Source organism: Apus apus, chromosome 10 (assembly GCF_020740795.1).
Source record: "Apus apus isolate bApuApu2 chromosome 10, bApuApu2.pri.cur, whole genome shotgun sequence".
NCBI lineage: Eukaryota > Metazoa > Chordata > Aves > Apodiformes > Apodidae > Apus > Apus apus.
The window spans coordinates 935,271-950,279 of NC_067291.1; the positions used below are offsets into that span (position 1 = coordinate 935,271).

Sequence of the window (15,009 nt, forward strand, 5' to 3'; positions counted from 1 at the left end):
ATGCTCCACAAGGACAGGGCTCCATGAAGCCCCAAAGCCATCAGTGATGGGTTCTGCTGGGTGTTTCCAGCTCACCTTGAGAATCTTGATCTGTGTGGGATCTGTGGAGCGGATGTAGAAACTCTTCAGGTAGGGCTCAAACATCCCCTGCATGCAGAGCCAGTGGTGTCAGTGCCATCCCTGTGCCCCCCTCACCGAGGCCACCTGCAGGCAGCTGGCCCTGCTGACCCTGCTGGCTAACCCTCATTCCGCTCCAGAGTCAACAAGGCCAATTCCCCCCCACACTGAGTCTGAGACTTACCCGCCGTTTGATGGACATGGTGGCCACATTCTGCAGCACCACGTACTGTACCTCACTGTGGGGACAAAGAGGGGACTACCATCAGTGGGGCAGGGCCAGACCTCCACAGCACATCCCCATGAAGATGGGGCATGACCCACCACCAGGCTGGTGCCACCATGACACTGCCACACCATGTCTGGTCTGGGCTGAGCCAAAAAGCCAACACGTCTCTCCTAGGGTCTTTCTGTGGGTCCCACCAACCAGGGTGATGGGGTAGGGGACCTCCACAACCCAGGTGGCACAGACCTGTGACTCCGCAGAAGCCGCACCAGCGCCTTGGCAATGACGCCAACCTCTGCCTTGGGTGCCAGGTGGAAGTAGAGCTGCGCCACAGCCATCACCACCTGCAGGGAGACACCTGAACATCACCCGGTGGGTGTGGGGACACCCCAGCAGGTGGCTGTGTCCCCAGAGCCCCACCCAGCAGCACTCAGAGGAATCCCATCCCTGTGGAAGCCCATCCATGGGTGTCCCTCAAGCACCACAGTGGTTTCTTGCCAGGTGGGGATGTCACAAGCCCAGGCTGCTGGACACCACTGGTGTCCCCCGGGGATGGTCAGGGCTAGGGCAGGGCACTCACTGCCGCGTTGCGGCTCTGCAGCAGGGGCTTGGTGTTGCGCAGGAGCAGGCGGTGGTCGGGGTCCATGACGTAGGGCTTGCGCTTGGCCAACGAGGCCGCCTCCGCCTTGGCGTCCTTGGTGTCCTCCTCCTCGGAGCCATAGAAAGCCTTCTCAGTGCTCTCCTCCAGTAAAGACTCCTGTAACAGGTAGTACATCTCACACTCCCCCAGCAGCACCATCCTTCACCACACCTCCCTGGTGGCACCCAGGGCACCCTGAGGCTCCCGGAGCACCCTGAGGCTCCCACACTCACGTTCTGGTTGGGGCTGAGGAACTGGGTGCGCGCGTAGCGGGTCAGCATGTTGATGATGACCACCTGCCCCCACTCCTCCACGTCAATGAGCAGGTTGCAGAGCTTGCGGTAGTTCTTGTGGATGAGGTCGATGCGCTCTGGGCAGACCTCCTCAAACGCCATCACCACACTGCCGGCCACCAGCTGGGGAGGGAAAGCCTGGGGTGACTACCTGGGGTGGTGGCATCTTCATCATGACGCTGGCTTGGTGGGGATGGTGGCATCTCTGTGAGGATGCTGGTTTGGTGGGGATGGAGGCATCTCCATAAGGATGTCTATTCGGTGGGGATGGTGGCCTCTCCATGAAGATGGAGGCTCAGTAGGGATGGCTACATCCCTGTGAGAAAGCTGGATCAGTGGGCACAGTGACATCCCCAGGGGGATGCTGGTTTGATGGGGGTGGTGGCTTCCTTGTGAGGATGCAGGTCAGTGGAGATGGTGGCATCCCCCACGAGGAGATTGGCTTGTTGGGGACAGCAGCATCCACACAGGGACACAAGCTCTGCATGGATGGTTGCATCCCCATGAAGACACCAGTTTGGTGGGGACATCTGCATTCCCACCAGGGTGCCAGGTGAGGGGGATGGTGACATCCCCAGATTTGAAGGCAGGGAAGACCTGTCACTCCTCTCACCGTGGTCTTGTCCGCCAGCAGCTTCTCAATCACTTCGATGAGCTGGTCCTTCTGGTCTGAGTCAAGGCTGTGAGGGAAGAGCAGGGCAGGTGCAGCCAGACCAACTTGCCCCCCATCCCTGCCTGTCCCTGCCTGCACCTGAGACCTCAGCACTGGCCCCCCAACATGTAGCAGCTGCCCCCAACCCCCATTACCTGTACAGCTTGGGGATGGCGTGGGCAGCCGTCTTGCGCACATACGGGGACATGTCTGAGGCGGCCTCCTTGATGGCCAACATCATGATGGGCACGATGATGGGCACGCGGATGCTGGAGAGGACCCGCAGGGCGCTGGCGCGGATCAGCTGGTTGGGGTCCTGTGGGGACACGCAGAGGGCTGCAGGGTGGCCATAGGGGGCTCACTGTCCCTCTGGCCTCCTCCCCAGGTCCCCAAACTGGCTTACCTTGAGTCCTCGCTGGAAGGTGGAGATGGAAAGCAGGGCCAGGTCCTGCTGCTCCTCCGCGTAGCGCACCAGGTAGACATACACCAGCTTCTTCACCTGTGTGGTGCAGGTGGCGAGGCCACCTCAGAGCTCCCCAAAACCCAGCTGGTCCCCAAACCCTCCTGTAAGGAGGGCACCAGATCCTAGAGACACCCAAGGGTGCTAGCAGAGCCACCCAAGACCTTCCTCACCTCAATGTTCTTGCAGGCCACGTTTTTCACCACAGCTGGGAAGAGGTCGGAGGCGTTTTTCCCCCGGGCAATCATCTAAGAGGGAACACAGCAGCGTGACGCGCGGTGGCGCGGCACAGCACGGTGCCACACGGCGCAGCACCCGGGGGCGTCCCCGCCGGCGGCAGCAGCACCCACCGCCACGATCCTCTTCATGGCTTCCAGCTTGAGCGAATCCTTGTTGCTGTCAAGCATCTCCTTGAGGTCATCATGCCTGCATCGTGCCAGGGGGAAAAAGCAAAATCCCCATTTGCTTTTTGTAGCCGTTTTAACCCATTTTTGGTAATTTTTACTCACTTATAGTCATTTTTTTTTTGGTCTTTGTTTTTGCTCCCAGCCTGTCATCAGGCTGGCAACCCGACCTTTCGCCGTGCAATATTTATGGGGACAGGAGCTGGGAGCCAGGTGAAAGAGGAGCCTGAGGGATCAGCTCAGTGCTGGCACCCAGCTCTGTCCCCATCTTGGGTGCTGGGACAAGGATCCTGTCCCAGCCCAGCCGTGGTGGTTACTCCCGGATGTCCTCAAATCGCAGATGCCCATCCCTGGCTCCATCCCAACCACCAGCCCAGCTTGGCTGGGTGTCCCTTGTTCCCTGGACATGGTGGCATGGATGTGCCGCTGTGCCTGGACACAGAGCCCTTCTCTGGTCTCCTCCCTGAGCTGGGAAAACGCCATCACTGCCCCCTTTAATGAGGCTGGTTGTCACCACTGTCTGCTCTTCTAAGGGACATCCATCCCCACTGAACCAGGGAGGGACCTGCAAGGCTCCGTCCACCCAACAGCAGCTGGGGGTGGCACCTGTGGGACAGTGCTCGGCTAAAGCCACCATCGCTGGAGGATCCCAAGGGGGCTCCTTCGGGGGGGTCTTACCGCTGTGGTGGCCCGGTGCCAGCGGCCACCACGGGCTCAGGGCTGGCGAGGGGCCGCAGCTCATCGGCTCGCAGGGCGCTGTAGCAGGCGGGCTGTCCAGCCTCGGGGGCCAGCACTGGGCTCGTCACCTCCTCGGCCGCCTCACCACCCGATGGTGGTTTCGGCTGCCCAGCGGGCCCCCCTGGGAGCTGCCGCAGCAGCTTCTGCACCGGTGGCAGGGACAGCATGGCTTTGGCTGGGGGTGGTGGCCCTGAGGACAGTGGCAGGGCTGTGGCCCTGCTCCTCCTCCCAACACTGCTGGCTGAAACCTGATGCTGGGGTTGGGTTGCAGCTGCAATCCGGATGCCCTTCCTGGTGGATGAGGCCACCCCTGGGCTGTCACATCCTAAGTGACACCAGTCCTGTATCCAGGGCTTGGACACATTGCAGGGAGCTCCTTCCCTGGGTGCTCTGAGTGTCTCAGTCCTGGCTAGGGACCCCATGTCAGGATGGGACACCCACCTGGGAGGGGGGGGTGGCCCTTGGGAGGTATTTCTTTTGCTTTGTGTACCATGCACGGCTCATGGTGTTGGTGACAGATCCAGTGTGGCCACAAGGGGATGGGCTCCAGCAAAGGGCAGCACACAAGTGACAGGGACAGTGCCAGGGCATCAGGGATGGGGGACACTGCCAGCAGGTGAGGGCTGAAGGATGCTGCCAGACTCGGGAGCAGGATCAGGGAACACTGCCAGAGTGGGGGACACTGATTACAGGTCACTGAGGGGACCTGGCCAGACTGAGGGATGGTGCCAGCAGGTCAGGGATCAGAGGACGCTGTCAGACTGTGGGGTACTGCCAGGGGGTCAGAGATGGGGGCACCTGACCAGACTGAGGGACACTGACAGAGGGACAGGGAAGGGGGGACACTGCCTGAGTCAAGGACACTGATAGCAGGTCACTGAAGGGACACTGAATGGGGGACTCAGCCAGGGTGGTCAGGACTGAGGGACACTGCCAGACTGGGGGACAGTGCCAGTGGGGCACAGACAGGGGACATTGCCAGACCTAGGGACATGGGAACACTGTCAGATGGGGGGACACTTCCAGACTGGGGGACATTGCTGGGGGTCAGAACTGGGGGGGGACGCAGCCAAACTGGGGAACACTGCCAAGGGCTCATGAAAGGAGGGGACACTTTGAGATGGGGACACTGGCAGAGGGTCATGGATGGGAGACTGTGCCAGACTGGGGGACAGGGCCAGGGGAACAGCAAGGGGGGACACTGCCAGATGGGGAGACACATCCAGCCTGGGGGACACAGCCAGTGGGTCAGGACTAGGGGTGTCACTGCCAGATTGGGGGACGCTAACAGGTAGTAATGGATGTGGGGGACACTGTGAGATGGGGACACTGCCAGCAGGGCAGGGTGGGGGGCACTGCCAGACTGGGGGACACATCCAGAGTGGGGGAGACCAGTGGGGGTCTGGGTTGGGGGACACTACCAGAGTGAGGAGGCTGCCAGGGGTGGAGGGTGGTGGCACTGGCAGAGGCCACTGCTGTGGCATTAGGGACAGGTCCAAGGAGGGGGGACGCTGCCTGCATGGGGACACTGCCAGCAGGTCAGGATGGGAGACGGGTCCAGAGAGGGGGACGTTGCAAAGGCTGGAGGGACAAAGGGACCCCCACGTTCCTGCAGCTCCGGGGATGCCCCCCACCTTCCTCTGTGTCCTTGTGGTGTGTCCCCCCGCCCCGCGGCAGCCTGCCCCGCACAGGGGTGGCATTTCTCACCCCTCCCGGTGCCATCACCCCCAGAGCCACCGGAGCCCGGGGCAAACGCCCCCCCCCGTCTCCAAACCCCCGCAGTTTTCCCCAGAAACACTGCCCGGCTTCTGCAACACGCAGAGGCTGCGGCGTGGCCGCTTCCCCTGTCCCCACCCGTGTCCCCATCCCTCTCCCGGTCCCCCCGGTGCGGGACCCGCCGGGGACACGGCCGGTGCCCCCCGTCCCTCCCGCTGTCCCCACCTCTTGTAGTCGGAAGAGAAGATGCCGCCGCTGGCGGGGTCGTGGCCGTACTCGGGCTCCCCCAGGCTGGAGGATCCCCCCTTCTCCTCCCCGTAGGCCGGGCTGGCGGCCATGGCGCCGGGATGCGGGATGGAGGATGCGCCGGGCTCGGTGCCGCGGGTGACGCTGATGTCACCGCCCGGCGTCACCGGGACGGGCCCACCCAGCCCCGGGGAGGAGGGGGCTTTGCACCCCCGGAAGGGTCCCCAGCGCCCCCGGTCTGGGGGTATCCGGGGCGTGATTTGGGATGTTATTAGTAATAGTGCTTGGGGTGTGATTATGGACAGTGGTTACACAGTGTGTGTCGTCTGGCTCGTCTGTCACACGTCACGACAGACTAACTGTACACATGGACATCATAGTGCATGGTATTACATTGAATCGAATTATGTCACAAATCACTGCATTATTTCATCGATAATACGTGCTAAGCATTATATTTGTGTGCTATAAAGGATACGCCACATACTTGATAACATTACATATCATGGACTGTATCACATGATGATATATTACAGATTGTATTCATAATATGAGATTATATGTATTCTGACATACTGTATTGCACATAATCCACTCTATGTTCTCATTCAATTTTATATGCTAGATGTTATTTTATATGTATATGTGTGTTACACATGATATTACCTGTTATGCTACATCATATCCCAGATTATATTAATTATATTATATATTTTATCATATGATATAGTTTACACTACATTCTATAGCATATGGTGTATGATATACTATAGGAGATGGATTTGGTGTGAAGCAGCCAGGGAAAGTGCCCTGCTAGACCTGATCTTTGTGAACAGGGAGGCTGGTAGGAGATGTGGTGGTTGGAGGCATCTTTGGCACAGCAACCATGGATTGTTAGTTCTCTATTCTTAGAGATGCCAGTGAGGGCAGCAAAACTGCCACCCTAGACTTCCAAAGGACAAAGTCTAACTTGTTCAGTAGCCTGACCACCAGAATCCCTTGGGAGTCAGTTCTAAGGGTATAGGAGTCCAGGAAAGCTGGATGCTGTTCAAGAAGGAAGTCTTGAAGGTGCAGGAGGAGGCCATCCCCACGTGCTGTAAGGCCAGCCTGGCTGAGCAGGGAGCTCTGGCTGGTGCTCAGGGAGAAAAAGAGAATCTATGGCCTTTGGAGGAAGGGGCCACTGACTACAAAAATGCTGTGAGGCTATGTAGGGAGGAAATCAGAAGGTCCAAAGCCCAGCTAGAAATTAATCTGGCCTCTATGGTAAAGGACAACAAGAAAAGCTTCTAAAAATGTATTAACAACAAAAGAAAGACCAGAGGGACCCTCCATCCCCTATTAGATGCAGGAGGAAACATGTTGATGAAGGACAAGGAAAAGGCTGAGGTGCTTAATGACTTCTTTGCCTCAGTCTTTAGTAACAGGACCAATTATGTTGAGGGAATCCATCTCCCTCAGCTAGGGGACAGGGACCAGAAGCAGAATGACCTCCCATAATCCAGGAGGAGACAGATGGTCAGTGACCTGCTGCACTATGTAGATGTGCACAAATCTTTGGGGTGGATGGGATATATCCAAGAGTGCTGGAAGAGCTGGTGGGGGTGCTCACCAAGCCACTTCCCATCATTTACCAGCAGTCCTGCCTGACTGGAGAGGTACCAGCAGATCAGCCAATTTCACCCCATATATAAGAAGGGTCAGAAGGATGATCCAGGAAATTAGTCTGACTTCAGTACCAGGGAAGCTGATGGAGAAGATCATCCTGAGTACCATTAAGTGGTACATGCAGGACAACCAGGTGATCATGCCCAGTCAGCATGGGTTCACGAAGGGCAGGTCCTGTTTGACCAACCTCATCTCCTTCTATGACAAGGTGACGTGCTTATTGGACAAGGGAAGGGCTGTGGATGTGTCTACCTTGGCTTCAGCAAGGCCTTTGACAGGGTTTCCCACAGCATTCTCCTAGAGAAGCTGGCTACTTGTGGCTTGGATGTGCACACGCTTTGCTGGGTTAAAAAACTGGTTGGGTGACGGGGTCCAAAGAGCTGTGTTCAGAGGAGTTAAACCCACCTGAGGCCAGTGACCAGTGGTGTCCCCAGGGCTCAGTGCTGGGGCCACTCCTGTTTAACATCTTTATTGATGACTTGGATGAGGGCACAGAGTGCACCCCCGGTAAGTTTGCAGATGACACTAAGTTTGGAGCGAGTGTCAATCTGCCTGAGGGCAGGAGGCTCTGCAGAGGGACCTGGACAGGCTGGATCCATGGGCCGAGGCCAATGGCAGGAGGTCCAACAAGGCCAAGTGTCGGATCCTGCACTTTGGCCACAACAAGCCCCGGCAGCGCTACAGGCTTGAGGAAGAGTGGCTGGAGCTGCCCAGCAGAGGGACCTGGGGCTGCTGGCTGACAGCAGCTGAACGTGAGCCAGTGTGTGCCCAGGTGGCCAAGAAGGCCAACACCACCCTGGCCTGCATCAAGAATAGTGTGTCCTGCAGCACCAGGGAGGTGATCCTGCCCCTCTGCTCAGCCTTGGTGAGGCTGCACCTCGAGCATTGGGGGCAGGTTTGGGCACCACAGGATAGGAAGGACATGGAGGTGCTGGAGAGGGGGCAGAGAAGGGCAGCTGGGCTGATGAGGGATCTGGAGAACAGGTCTGATGAGGAGAGGCTGAGGGAGCTGGGGCTGTTCAGCCTGGAGAAGAGGAGGCTGAGGGGAGACCTCATTGCCCTCTACAGCTCCCTGAGAGGAGGTTGTGGTGAGGAGGGTGTTGGGCTCTTCTCCCTGGTAACCAGCGATAGGACAAGAGGAAATGGGGTCAAGTTGCTCCAGGGGCGGTTCAGATTGGGTATTAGGAAACATTTATTCACAGAAAGAGTGGTGAGGCCTTGGAACAGGCTGCCCAGGGAGGTGGTGGAGTCACCATCCCTGGAAATGTTTAAAAGAAATGTAGATACAGTGCTTAGTGACATGATTTAAGCACTGAATGGGTAAATCAGGTTATGGTCGGGGGAGTTAGGTTATGGTTGGACTTGATGATCTTCAAGGCCCCTTCCAACCAGGATGATTCTATGATTCTATGATGCATTTAATGGTATTGAATTATTTTGTCTTGTTATAGATATTATTATAGATATGGTTATTTATATTATAGATATTATAATTGGTATTATTATTACTACCACTCCTTATACTACTACTACTATTCCCAGGCCGTTGTTGGTCTTGGTGGATATTTCAGTTATTTCTCACTCACTGGTGGCTTCTGGGAAAGGAGCTTCTGGGAAGAGGGAAGTGAAAGTTCATGTCAGGCCACAAATGGCACAGAGAATCAGAGGATCACAGAATCACTTAGACTGGAAAAGACCTTCAAGGTCATGGAGTCCAGCCATTAACCCAGCTCTACCAAGTCCAGCACTGAGCCATGTCCCCAAGCACCACATCTAGATGGCTTTCAAACACATCCAGGGTTTACCTCATATTTTGAATAACTTTTGAGTTGCTGCTAAGCCGTAACTGTGCTAAAACATTTAATCCACAACAACCTCCCACCCATCTCTGAGAGACCTTCCCCCAGCCCCAGCCTGGACCCAGTAGCGGCCCCTGGAGTTCACCACTGGTGACAAGGCTCCAAAGAGACCTGATCCAGATGTTTGGCTGGTTTTCAACCCAGCATCCCAGGGAATTATTATTTTTGTTGACAGTCAAAGTCAAACACCAACAAGGAAAGAGGCATCTGTCTCAGGAGACCACAAGGAGCAAAGAGCATTCAACGCTGACACATGCCAAGGTGGGACATCCATCACCAGCAGCTTTCAGGGAAAGGAAAGCAATTTAAAACCACCACAAATAATTGGTGATAATAATATTATTATTACTACCACTCCTTATACTACTACTACTACTCCCAGGTCGTTGTTGGTCCTGGAGGATATTTCAGTTGCTTTTCCCTGCAGCCCCGAGCGGCGGTGCCGGCCACGCGGCCCTCGGGCTGGCACAGCTGGAGGAGCCAGGGAACACGGGCACACCTGGGTAGAAAAAGTTAATAGAACATCTAATTAAACCACCCCAATTAAGGTCCACCGAACAGGAAGGATTTTGATGTTCAAAATCAAACACCAGAAGGAATAAGTCACTTGCTTGTCTTGGGAACAAAGGGAGGCAGGGGGCTGTGCCGGGGTGGGGGAATTGCTCCCTGGCAGCTCCTGGGAAAGGAGCTTCTGGGAAGGGGAAAGTGGAAGTGAAAGTTCATGTCAGGCCACAGATCAGATGGGGTTGGCACAAGGTCTCCATGCAGGATTTATTGCCACACAGAAGGGATGCCAGTACAATGCAGGTCCCCTGGGAAGGGTGCTCCAGCCATGTGGTCACATCAGTCACTGCAGCGCTGCGGACGCCCAAGGCAGAGATTGGCGTCATCTCCAAGGCCCTGGTGTGGCTCTTGCAGAGTCAGTCACAGGTCTGTAGCACCCAGGCTGTAGTGGTCCCCCACGCCACGACTGTGCCTGCTGGGACCCATTGGGATCCCCAAGACAGGCGAGAAAGCCATTCCAGCAGGCACCTGGCAGTAGCTGCGAACCTGTGGAGAGGAGACCATACTGGAGCACTTCATGAAGAGCTGCAGCCTGTGGGAAGGACCCATGTTAGAGAAGGTGGTGGAGGACTGTCCTGTAGATGTGAGCCCACTCTGGAGCAGGGGAAGTGTGTGAGGAAGAAGGAGCCATAGAGACAATTTATGATCACCTGACCACCACCCCCATGGTGTGACCCACGAGCCCAGTGCCTGGGATATTTCTCCCCCTGCCCAATTAGGAGGGGGTTGACAGAGTGACTCCCAGGAGCTTCCGGGAAGAGGGAAGTTCATGACAGGCCACAGATCAGACAGGATTGGCCCAAGGTCTCCATGAAGCATTTATTGCCATGCAAGAGGGATGCCAAAGGCACCGGTACAATGCTGGTCCCACAGAGAAGGGTGCTCCAGCCTCACGTGTTCCCTGGACACATGGCCACATCGGTCACTGCAGTGCTGGGGACACCTGGGAGAGGAGATGGGCTGTGGTGACACTTGGTGGGACCAGCCATCGGGGTCCCCAGGGTGCTGGCACCCACCATGGCACTGGCAAGGTGGCCCAGCCCCAGCAGGGTGAGGGCGAAGTGGATGCAGTTGCAGGTGACAGGGTCGTACTCCAGCGCCTGGTCCATGGCCGCCCGGACGCGCTGGCGCAGGGCGGCCACGTCCAGCCCTGCCCTCCTGCGCAGCACCTTGGCCGGGCCCCGCGCCCGCAGCAGGTGCCTCTTGCCGTGCTTGGACACGATCCCCAGCCGGGACGTCCCTGAGCTGCCTGGGGGGTGGAGGGGATGCTCTGCCCTCTGTCCCTTCCACGGGGACGTCCCCATGCCGTGACCACCTTCTGGGGCTCACCTTCCAGGTGGATGATCTCCCCATCGCCACAGTAGACGCCAGCGTGGGCGCCCCACCAGCCCAGGCCCCCGGAGGCCAGCGGGAAGAGGAAGAGGTCCCCAGGCTGGGGCTCAGCCACCCCATCAGGGACCACGTCAAAGTGCTGGCCCAGCAGCTCCTCGCAGAGGAAGAAGGCCGCCGTGCTCGTCACCCCAGCCACAGCCTGGGGACCCCGCCGTGGTTCAGGGCCGCTCGTGCCCCGGGGGACACTGGCAGCATCACTGACCCACTGGCTCACCCCCCATCCCTGCTGGCTTGGACACAGCTTGGGTCTCCAGGGATGGGGACCCCTCCAAGAAGGGGCCACCTCCTCTAGGTGCTGAGCACCCATGGGTGCTGAGGAAAGCGCCGGGCCAGGGTGACATGGGCGGGGCGGAGGGGACAGCGGCACTTACCTGCCTGGAGCTGCTCACCTGGAGGGACAAACAGCTGGTGTCACCCCCGGTGTCACTGGGCACCCAGGGCCCCGTTGTCGTGGTGCAGCCCCTCCCCGGGGCTGCCACCCCCCGCCCCGCCCCCCAAACCTGCCGCACCCAGGAGCGCAGCCAGCGCCGGGGCTGCAGGAACGGCCCGTCCGGGGCGCCCAGGCGCTGCACCAGGCGGGTCACCTGTGGGGAGGGGGAGGAGAGCCGGGGACCACCCCCCCGTGGCAGCCCCCCCGCCTGCACCACTGACAGCAGCCCCCCCGCCTGCACCCGCCCTGCCTGTACCCACCTCCCACAGCGCCGTCCCTGCTGGCACCGCCCCGTGTAGCACCCCCTCCTGCTGACCCCCTCCCTGCCTGCACCCCCAGCCCCTCCCAGGCCCCCACTGTGTCCCCCCCCCCCCCGCCTCCCCCAGCTCCGGGCAGGTCCCAGCCGCGGGGTCCCGCGGGCAGCGGGTGCCACCCCGGGGTGACACTGCCGAGGGGTGACACTGGCTGGCTACAGTTCTCTCCCTGCTGGCTCCCCCCTTACCTGGCTGAGGAGGTTCATCTGCCAGGAGAAACGCTGATGTCCAGAGAGCTGGGGACACAGGGCTGTGCCCGGCCCCACCTCGGGGACCTCTCCATCCCCAAACCATTGAGGTGCCATGGTCACCCTGCCGAAACCCAGGCCACCACCTTGAGCACCCTGCCAGCCCTGCTGTCTGTGCCGTCCCCAGCTCCCTTGCCCTGGGGACCCCGCCGAGCTCCCCTTGCTGCACCAGCGTCCCCAAGCACCTGCTGCTCCAAAGGTGGCTGCAGGGCAGGTCCTCAACCTGTGGTGAGCACTGTGGTGGCTCCTGGCACCTGCTGTGCCCAGGAATGCGGCCGAACCACCCCGACCGGCTCCAGGGTGGCACCGAGCCCGTCCCAGGGGGACAAACCCAACCTGGGCTGACATGGCACCAGCAAACCCCTCGGGTGACACCACAGGTGTCACAAAATGGCCCCGTGGCTGCCATGCATCACCACCCGGCTGATGCCAAAGCACCTCTTGGTGGGACAACTGCTCTTGCCCTGAAGGTGGCCCAAGGGACAGCCACCAGCTTGTCCCCTGCCTTGTGTCCCCAGAGCTCCGGGGTCAGCTCCCGAGCCACATGAAACTTTAATCCTTGCACCGAAGGGGGGGGAGAGGGTCAGTGGAGGCTTTGGCAGAGCTGGGGGGGTGACGTGGGAGCTGTGGAGCTGTCGCCCTCTGTCATCGGGTGACCTCCACAGCATCATTTGTCATGGAGCCACCAATAAACAAGAGCTAATTAGGGCTGAAACCTGAGCCTGGCCTGGCCACGGCTCAGCGCCGGGCAGCCACCTTAACCCTTCCCAGCCACCTCCAGTCCCCCAGCCATCTTGTATCCTCTCAGACCTCGGTGTCTTCTTCCGGTTGCTCATGGCCTCCCATCCTCCCCACCATCCTCGTCTGATCCCTATTGTCCTGTCCTGATGTACCCTCCAGTTCTCACCACCCCCTTCTGTTCCATAGTGTCCCCTCCTCATCTTCACCATTCCTCCTGGTCCCTGCTAGCTGCTCCTTGGGCTCCCTCATCACCTCCTGGTCCTCATCATCCCTCTAAGTTCCCTTGGTTCCTCTTTGTCACCATTGTCCTCTTCTGGTCTCCATTGTCCTCTCCTGGTCCCCATAATCCCATTCTAGTCCTCATTATGCCTTCATGATCCCCTTCCACCTGTGCTTCATCCCAGTGCCCACTCCTGGACCCCATCATCCCTGTGTGGTCCCTGTTGTCCTGTCCTGGTCTCAGTCATCCTCTCCTGGTCCCTGCTGACTCCTGCTGTGCAGGGTCCATCATTGTCTCCTGGTCAAAACATCCAGGTTTCCTTCAACCCCTCCTGATCCTTTTTGTCCTCTCCTGGTCCCCCCCATCTACTCCTGGTCTTCGTCATCCCTTCCTGGTCAGCACCATCTCGACTCTTGGTCCCTTTCATCCCCTCCTGGTTCCAAATAATCCCATCCTCATCCCCATCATCTGCTCCTGGTTCCTGGTCATTCTGTCCTGGTCTCCATAATCTCTTCCTGTTCCCCATCATCCCCCCTTCTGATCCTTGTTGTCCCCACATGGTCCTGGTCATCTCTCTTTTGTCCCCATCAGCTCCTCTTCATCATTTCCCTCCTGGTCCCCACCATCTCCCCTTGCTCCCCAGTGTCTCCTGATTCCTACAATCTCCTCATCATCCTCTCCCCACTGTCCCCTCCTGGTCCCCTCCACCCCGTCCTTGTCCCTGCTGTCCCCTTCCGTCCCCCACCACCCCGTGCCACCACCACCAGGTGTGGGGTTGCCAGGACAGCAGTGCCTCCCTGGCTCACCCCATGTCCCCTGGCCCGGGCGCATCCGCAGCTCCCCAGGGCCGGCGGGATTAGCGCGGCTGGAGCCTCGGGGCTGCTCCCACCCGCGGGCCTCAAGCCCTTCGCCAGCATCTTGGGGTAATTAGTAAATTAGTAATTAAACGCTCTGGGCCTGCTTGGGGCGGGGGGGGCACACACGGCGAGGGGGGCAGATCCCCAGGTTTTAGGCTGGGTAATCCCGTGGCATCTGCCCCAGCGTCTGTCACCGCGCGGAGTCACGGGCCTGCCGGGGGCTCTAACGTTTGCTCCCTCACCCCGCGGCTCCGGCGCCCCCAAAACGGACCCAGCCCCCCCCGCTGGGGGTGGGTGCTCACCCTGGGGCTGGGGGGGGATGGAGCACCCTTGGGGGCAGCACCCAGCGGGGGGGTCAGAGGGAAACTGGGGTGGGAAACCATGTTTTTGGAACGCTTGGCTTTCCTGGGCGTGGCAGCCATTGGCCAGCAGCAGATGGTTGTCCCAGCTAATCCCGCTCCCAAATCCCTGCTCCGGAGCTGGTTCTTACCCGGCCGGGAGGGAAGGGGCAAATTAGCCGACTCAGCGCGTGTCACCGGGGGTCCCTGTGCCCCCCAGGGCCGCGCTGGCACCTGGGGTGTGGGGGCCCCCAGAGGAGGTGCTGGATGGGGAGCGGTGGGTTGGCCCATGGGGGAAGGTGCTGGAGGCACCTTGGCCGCAGGCAGGGCCGGGCAGGGCCAGGTGACAGCTTGGTCCTGCCGCATTAGCCCAGCGTCATAATTCTGCCGAGGGAGGAGGGCGGCCATGGCTGCAGATGGTGGCTGTCAGGGATCTGGGTCAGGATGGGGGTCCTGGGTGGGCTGGGGGTTGCAGGTAGGGTGGTGAAGCCATGCTGCAGTCAAGGATGGAGGTGTGCTGCTGCTGGAAGGGGTGTGGTGGAGATGAACTGCCCGCGGGATGGTGGAGATGCTCTGCAGGCAGGGTGGTGGAGCAATGGTGCAGGCAAGGGAGGATGAAGGGAGGTTGTGGGCAGGGTGGTGGAGCCCCAGCGCAGGCAGGGGTGATGGAGGGGTGACCTTCAAGCCCCATCCACGCGTATCACGGCCACCAGCCTCCCGCGGGGGCCCTGCTGCCACCACCTGTCCCCTGGGTCAGGAGTCACCTCTGGCAGCCAGCCCCTCTGGGGGGGCATAGCAGGCTGGCGACCCTCGGGCCCGTCCCTGGGGACGATGCGGGCCGAGTGACAGTGGCCACCCACCATGCCACCCCCTGGGGCTGGGGAGGGGG

The 15,009-nt window shown here is 59.5% G+C and overlaps 2 protein-coding genes across 5 annotated transcripts in view; both read right to left on the reverse strand.

The window, feature by feature from the left end:
* The window catches only part of AP3B2 (adaptor related protein complex 3 subunit beta 2), an 87,617-nt gene extending 82,008 nt beyond the window's left edge, over positions 1-5,609 (reverse strand). For all 4 annotated transcript variants that reach the window (XM_051628741.1, XM_051628740.1, XM_051628739.1 and 1 more), the window contains exons 1-11: positions 5,472-5,609; positions 2,739-2,814; positions 2,562-2,636; positions 2,332-2,427; positions 2,084-2,244; positions 1,890-1,956; positions 1,217-1,399; positions 924-1,100; positions 590-687; positions 302-356; positions 76-147 (exon numbers count right to left, since the gene is read on the reverse strand). In XM_051628741.1, the coding sequence (XP_051484701.1) occupies positions 76-147; positions 302-356; positions 590-687; positions 924-1,100; positions 1,217-1,399; positions 1,890-1,956; positions 2,084-2,244; positions 2,332-2,427; positions 2,562-2,636; positions 2,739-2,814; positions 5,472-5,584 (1,173 nt within the window). In that variant the 5' untranslated portion in view covers positions 5,585-5,609. The remainder of the gene's footprint in view (positions 1-75; positions 148-301; positions 357-589; positions 688-923; positions 1,101-1,216; positions 1,400-1,889; positions 1,957-2,083; positions 2,245-2,331; positions 2,428-2,561; positions 2,637-2,738; positions 2,815-5,471) is intronic.
* A 4,331-nt stretch (positions 5,610-9,940) lies between these two features.
* LOC127388724 (uncharacterized) lies at positions 9,941-11,922 on the reverse strand. The gene is made up of 5 exons (XM_051628518.1): positions 11,905-11,922; positions 11,344-11,361; positions 10,910-11,111; positions 10,475-10,820; positions 9,941-10,112 (listed from the first exon to the last, which is right to left on the reverse strand). Exons 1-5 carry the CDS (start codon positions 11,920-11,922, stop codon positions 9,941-9,943), a joined length of 756 nt encoding a protein of 251 aa, XP_051484478.1.
* Between the last annotated feature and the right edge of the window lie 3,087 nt (positions 11,923-15,009).